General features: G+C 40.3%; 1 protein-coding gene across 1 annotated transcript; it reads right to left on the minus strand.

The window, feature by feature from the left end:
* Nucleotides 1-425: 425 nt before the first annotated feature.
* Nucleotides 426-4,890, minus strand: olfml3a (olfactomedin-like 3a). Its single transcript, XM_062542208.1, has 3 exons — nt 4,598-4,890; nt 3,571-3,856; nt 426-1,426 (listed from the first exon to the last, which is right to left on the minus strand). Exons 1-3 carry the CDS (start codon nt 4,718-4,720, stop codon nt 663-665), a joined length of 1,173 nt encoding a protein of 390 aa, XP_062398192.1. The 5' UTR covers nt 4,721-4,890; the 3' UTR covers nt 426-662.
* Nucleotides 4,891-7,321: the final 2,431 nt, after the last annotated feature.

The following is a 7,321-nucleotide window of genomic DNA, read 5'->3' on the forward strand; positions in this document are numbered from 1 at the left end:
ACAGTCATGTTGGAACAGGAAGTGGCCATCCCCAAACTTTGGGAGTTGGGAGCATGGAATTGTCCAAAATCTCTTGGCTAATGCCAAAGCATTCACAGTTCCTTTCACTGGAACTAAGGGATCAAGCCCAGCTCGGGGATATGCATTCTGGGTACAGCATGTCTTGCACCTGTCTCTAGCCAATCACTCATTGCTGTTGTATCATGTAGCATCGTGTTGCTTTGGCCACTATGGGAAGTCTCCATCAAATAAGTTCTACATGCTGAATTATGTATAATGTAGCCTTGCCCTAATGGTGAAGTGGTGTAATCATAACAGTGGTTTTGTGCTGCCATCGTTGGAAAATGTACTATTTGTAAGTAGTGCTGTAGCAGAGCTGAAAATACTGGCTTTAAAAATAGAGCATTGAGATTCATATGAAGAAATAGAAAATGTACATTGTAATGAGTTTGTATTGTTTTAATTATTCACATAATGACCAATCATTAAAAGTACTCTTATATGGCCTTACAGCCAGACACAAATAACTACAAGAATTCCATTGTCGAAATGCTGCTTAGTAGTAGTAAACATAAGTAAAACGTATAGTAAGAGGAATAAGTACACGACACAAGGTCTTGATTGCAAATGTACATACGGCTGAGAAATCTGGATGCCAAAGGTTAGACCCAAAGCTTTGGCTTCAAGGTCAACTTGTAAAGAATCTGATATCCATCATCCCAAGCATACAACTGCCTCTCCTTGGCATTGTACTTGAGGCTGGAGTGTGCACCATACCTGCGTGGGAAGTACAACAACGGAGCCTCTCCACTTGTCACCATGTCATTCACATCGAACACACACTGGATTCGAGAGCGACTTGGCGGTCTGGTGTTGTAGACAACATACACCGTGCCACAAACCACAAATGCTGACTCAGCGTTCTCCCTTGGACAGCCTGTGTCCCACATCTGTTCCGTGTCTAGTGTGTCTGCATCCATCTTGGCTAGGTTGATATTGTCCTTCGACCCATACAGAGCCCACAAGCCTTCCTCATCCGCCACAAGATCCACCACTGTCTCTGGGTTCAGTGCGTAAACAGGGCTCCTGTCATCTACTGGGAACACAGCACTATCCACCAAGGAGCCATTGCGTAGTTCAAATTTCATTATTTGCACCTCCGAGTCCTCACTCACGTAGTATATGTGGTTATTGTGCACAGTGTTTCCCGTTCCATTCCAGAAGGTGGGTAGACTTATAGAACGAGAGCTGGAAGGGGAGGATGAGAGTGCACTCACCAAGCTGAACTCACTGACTGTGTCGCCTTCAGTGCCGCTGAAAATGTAAACCTTTGCTGTGACAGAATCTCTTGTCCACACGCCCTTTGGATTGCCAATACGCTTTAGAATCTTCATGGCTCTGATGCTAGACACAACGTCCGCACAACCTTAGAGAAGAAAGACAAAGTTATATTAGAACATGCAGTGTTTGTCTTAAAGGGAAACTGGTCTAACAACAACTTGGGGTCTACTTTTAGATGATAATGAGAATGAGTATGAATTTGCATTTGGGACCATAATGAAACCAATCAATGCAATGCAGGATGCCACCTGCACTTCGTTGGAGTTTACCTCGACTGGAAACCACACAACTGGATAAACTGAGTTAATATACGCTTTTGTCTCAGACATAATTATGTAGTTTGTCATATCTTTATTAGAATTATGTTTACCATTGTAATCATGTAATTTGTTATGTTTTGCATGCATATGCGCAGGTGCGCGTTCTTGTGGATGAGAGAAGCAGGGTGCGTTGTGCACCCGCCCATATCACTGTTGATAATGCCCTCTTGGAATAACATTTAACAACTAGCCATCGATTTCTGACCAGGTTTCCTTCGGTCAGTAGCGCAATGCGTTTTAGACACACACACACACACACCCACACATCAACATACACAGATACGCACACACACTAACGCACACACAATACACACACACACACACACACACACACACACACACACACACACACACACACACACACACACACACACACACACACACACACAAGACACTCACATAGCCTACTATCAGTATTGGCAATTATAATGGCGAAAAATAATTATTACTGCCACTAGCGGACAGTGGGGAGAATAAGTATTTGAACTCATGCTAAAGTAGACTAAAAAGAGGAATATAAAATGATCTTTTAAAAATGGATCTTAATGCCTTAATTTAAAAAATGAGTAAAAATCCATCCTTTAAGAACACCACTTTTCTTTCTGAATGAAGAATGTATCTTAAATAAATAAATGTTCTTCCCCAACCCTTTCATGCACGCATTATGAAAAAAAGTGTCTAGATTTTTTTAGTATTGATTTTAGTACTCTATATGAGCCCAATATTGAAAATCAGTTGGAATTTTTTAAAAATATGCTTTTATATAGAAGTTATGTTATTGTCCACGTATGTGGACAGTGCGCAACAAAGGGGTAAAAAAGGATAAAATGTAATGACAGAAAATGTGGAAACTATGGCCCTCTACTTCCTCCATACTACCCACCCAGCCCTCTACTACCCCCATACTACCCACCCACCTCTCTACTACCTCCATACTACCCGCCCAACCCCTCTACTACCCCCATTATTGCTCACCGACCCTCACCCACCCCTCTACTACCCCCATATTACCCACCTCTACTACCACCACTACCCAACCACCCCTCTACTACATCCATACTACCCACCCCTCTACTACTAATCCACCCACACCTCCAGTACTCTCATACCCACCCCTCTACTACCCACCCAACCCTCTATTACCCCCATATTACCATACCACCTTGGCATTACCACATGTAATTAGGTCATTATTTATAGATATGTTTACCAAATGTTTGTTTCTTTGTAATTTAAAGCAATTAAAATCATATTTGAAAAAAAAAAAAAAAAGAAAAGTCCTAGTTACAAAATCAAATTTTTGGCCATTTAACTCCTCTGTTGCGCAACGTCCACATACGTGGACAGTTGCTTTTTAGGGTCTACAAACTCCATTTTACATCCGATTTAATTTCTGAAAACATAGAGTTGTTCAACACACTCTCCTGTACAGCATAATATTTTTTTTTACATGATTTTGCCTTCTTGAGTACTAGCTTTTTACAGATATGCCTGGAGCATTCAGCATATGGCCATTACTGTCACTCATGTTGAATTGATGATGTCATCAAGCAGTCAATATTCCAAATATAAGATGATACATATTGTTAATATATTGCCAAGGACCTACTAAAACTGCCCTGAAGTGGATTGGTGTATATCAACATGATAAATAAGTAGAAAACAGAGTTAAAGTTACTGTCCACACATGTGGACGTTGCGCATGAAAGGGTTAAAATAGGAGCGAATAAGTATTAGTATACTATGCATCCTGATGAAGTCTCCATGGCCATTGATTTCAAAGTTAACACAAGGTTTACACCTGTTACCATGCTATTGTTGGAAATGTATCCCTATCGTGAGTCCCCAGACACAATGTGTTTTCATAATGTGAATGAGTCTGGTCATAACCAGGCTATGGTTCCCTCACCTGTCCCTGGAAGGAGTTCCTCTTCCTTCCTATTAGGTTTCGCCGTTCCTCCTTGTTCTATCATTTTGTCCTCTGCCTTGGTGCAAGGCTTTGGAGGGTTCTGGGTCTCGATGTAGTCCATCTCTCGCTCCACTCGCTCCACACGGACCCCTGCCCCATCTAGATCCAGCTTCAGTTTCACATGGTCCTTGCCTAGCCGGTCCATCAGATCAGTTGCCTGCTGTCGGAATTCCTTCAACTCTGAATTGTAACGACTGGTTTGCTCATGCCACAGTGAAATTCGCTCCTGTCATCAGAAGATATTCTGTGTGGTTAGTATCACATACTTGCCGTGTTTGTAAGTATTGTAGCCTAATGGAATATGTCAGAATCTTGCTCCAACAATTTGAGATGGCAAAAGGTACATATAATTTCTATGATAAACTGAAAATATGTTGAAATTACACAAGTTTTATAGAATAAAATGATGCTGTTATGAATAAGGTGCCTGTTAGTCCCACTAACCATGCAGGCTATATGTTATGCACAATATTGTTCTGAGGTCTGGGACTGAACACCCGACAACAAAGCTTTCACAGTGCAACATAACTGCTAAAAAAGGTGCAAAGTAAGACTTGTAAGATACGCATGTGTTATATTAAACAGCATGCGGAGGAGAAAGGTAGAATAGGGAATAGCTTACTCAGTCTAATGTTCTCAGGAGATTCAGTGAGTAGACATGCTATTTTGATTGGCCAGTTTGAATTAAACTGTTATGAGGAGTAATCATAATGGTAGAAAAACATTAAAGGACTCTCTGAACCCATTAGCCATGGAGTGCCTTGGAACCTTATTACTCAGTAGCCTAAAGTATGCAACCCGTAACCAGCTACAAAAACAGACGTTCATGCCTGGATCATATTAGCTCTAAGCTCCCTCAGGTGTTTGACAGTGAAAACAAAACAGTCCTGATAGCAAAAATGACATTGTTTCAGTCTGTTAAAAAAAAGTTTAAGAATTTGTACTTGGCTAAGAGCCTAGTTCTTACCTCCATGGCCAACATTCTGTTTTCTAAATAGTTCATCAAACTCTGGTACTGGTATTGTGCCCATGATGGGGTAAGTCTTGCACTAAACAGAAGCAGCATGAAGAACGGGCAGAAGACTCTCATGATAGTTTTGTCCAGAGGCTGTGTGTTCAAGTTGGACTGTGTCGGTCAGATTCAAGAACAGTCATAAAGATGCCTCTTTTTCCGCTCAGACTTGCAGCTGGTGCAGCAGACTTCCTGCTGGCAGCGGAGACAATGAGTCAGTGTGTGTATGAAGTGCAGAGTGTGTGTGACGAAAGATGAGGGACTACTTCTAGAGATTTAGTTTCTCTCCCTTGGCTGGAATGTTTTCACTAAAACAGAGGAGAGGGAGGAGTCACTGAGTATTTTCCCCCTTGCGCTCCAGCAGGAATGATGCCAGGTCAGAATAACAGGCCAGGGGTACAACCACATACAGTACATTTCAGCTCGCATTTGATCAATGTGGGAAAAGGCTTGTAAATCCATATTTAAAACCGAGATACATTAAGTGTCAACCATTTTAGTGATCAGTGACATTGGTAGATCAGCGTTAAGAGATATCAGCGTTAAGAGATACATTAACCATTTTAGTGACATCAGTGACATTGATCCATTGGCCATTGGCCTGGCATCCCATTGGTGTCGACAGCCCATTTTACAGACAATACAAAGCCCATTGCTCCAACATCTTGTTGGTCTGTCTAACCCTCTTTTATACAGCGTATGGTTTGACCGTATAGTCTTCACCCACAGCCGTTTTGTTTAATTTCATTCATTTAGGCTATAGCCGATTTGGTTTTCTTCTAGGCTATAGTTTGCAGACTTCATGTCTAAGTAGGCTACACTTCTTGCTTTTATCTGTCATCACAAAGTTTAATATTATTTGGTCAAAATCAAGGCACACAGGCAAGTTCTATATACAGTAGCATCAGACTTCATTCATAATTATTGCTATAAGCCTATTACTTCATAGTACATCTTGATGGTACATCTAGTATGGGAAAGCAATGCCTGAGACATACCAAGACCAAAGATTTTACAAGGTAAATAAAAAATAGATAAAAAAAAACACATAAAAGCTTAGGCGTTATCTTCCATTTGGTACACTCTAAAAAATGCTGGGTTATATTCTCTACCCAACTGCTGGGTTTAGGCTGCTGGGTCATTTTGTGGAGTTGTTTTTACTCAAGTTGTGTTATTTTCGGTAACCCAGCTTTCTGTGTTGTATTTTAGAACAGTGCCCCTCCTCTCCCCCACTACACTACCCAGCATAGGGTTGCTTTTACTCAGCTACATAGTTAAAATTTGAAAAGAAAAATCGTTATTCTTCCAACCGTCCAGTCCAGCAGTTGCTGTCAACATGCAATGGAAATCAGGCCATTTCGTAAGGTATGTATCTGCTTTTAACCTTTATTTTATTGCATTATCATTCAAACATATTTTAAGAGTCCACCCAGAGATAGCCGTTGTGATATGAATGAATAGCTGCCTGCCAATTTCAGGCTCAAGCAGGACGTGTCATTCATGCCAGCTAGCTAACATTAGATTAGACTTAAAGTTACAGTTAATGTTACATCTACACAAAGACAGACTCACGAAAACATAGCTCTGTCTTCACTGAGTATAACCTGCTGAACAGGATCAAAACGAACTTTTACAATGAACTACATAGCATAACAACAGCTATATGCTTCGTTTTGGTCTAGCAGCTAGCTAACGTTTGTCAGCTAATGTTAGCGAACACAGTCAAAGCCGATGTGTTTACATTAGCAGCTAGCTGGCTAACGTTACTGAACTTGTGTTCGTCAGTCTGCTCCAGATCATCTCCTAAAACAACTCCATAATATCAGGTCGTCATTGTTTCTGAGTGTGTTGCGCTAATATTTTGTCTCCTGGTGGATTTTTAATATCTGTTAACATCATTCACTGATAATGGTTCATGGAAGTTTTCGTAAAGTTCTGTACAGTGATTAATGCACTTTTTCTGTCTTTGATTGACAGGGCTGACCCCCAAAACGGACTGTAGAATCTGCCTGTACTTCGTGGAAGTAGGCTATCACATCACATGCCTTTGTGACTATAGACTATCTGTTCAAAAATAAAGTAAACTGTCAAGTAAATAATTATGTTGAATTGTATTTCTTTGCCCACTTTCTCAATGCTACCCATACTGGGTTCGGAAAACTTGGCTGTGGTAATTTTAACTAGCAGTTCTGTTGATGTAACCCAGTGGTTTGGGTTGAATCTATACCCAATATACTGTGTGAATAATACTCAGCAATTATGTAGTTATAACCCAGCAAATAGTTTATTTTACCCAATCTATTGTGGCAATCTGACTAATGTTGTGTTGATATAACCCAGCGTTTTGGGTTAGAATCATACCCAACCTGCTGGGTTTAATTTTGTACCCACTGTGTTGGGTTAGTATAACTCAATGTTGTGTTGGTCCAATAGTTAACCAGCAGCTGGGTTAAGGTTGGGTTATATCTAACCCAACATTTTTTAGAGTGTAGCCTATTCAAATATATTTGATATAGTGCATGTGATATTCATGCATTATTGTTTAAAGTTTATCCATTTCAAATTAAAAAAAACATATGGCCCTCATACATGCCAGCCAAGTGGGGATGGGCACTTATGTAGTGCTTGGAATACATAATTGATTATAAATATATATATATTAAAAAATAGACCTGACAT

Source organism: Sardina pilchardus, chromosome 7 (genome assembly GCF_963854185.1).
Source record: "Sardina pilchardus chromosome 7, fSarPil1.1, whole genome shotgun sequence".
Taxonomy (NCBI): Eukaryota; Metazoa; Chordata; class Actinopteri; order Clupeiformes; family Clupeidae; genus Sardina; species Sardina pilchardus.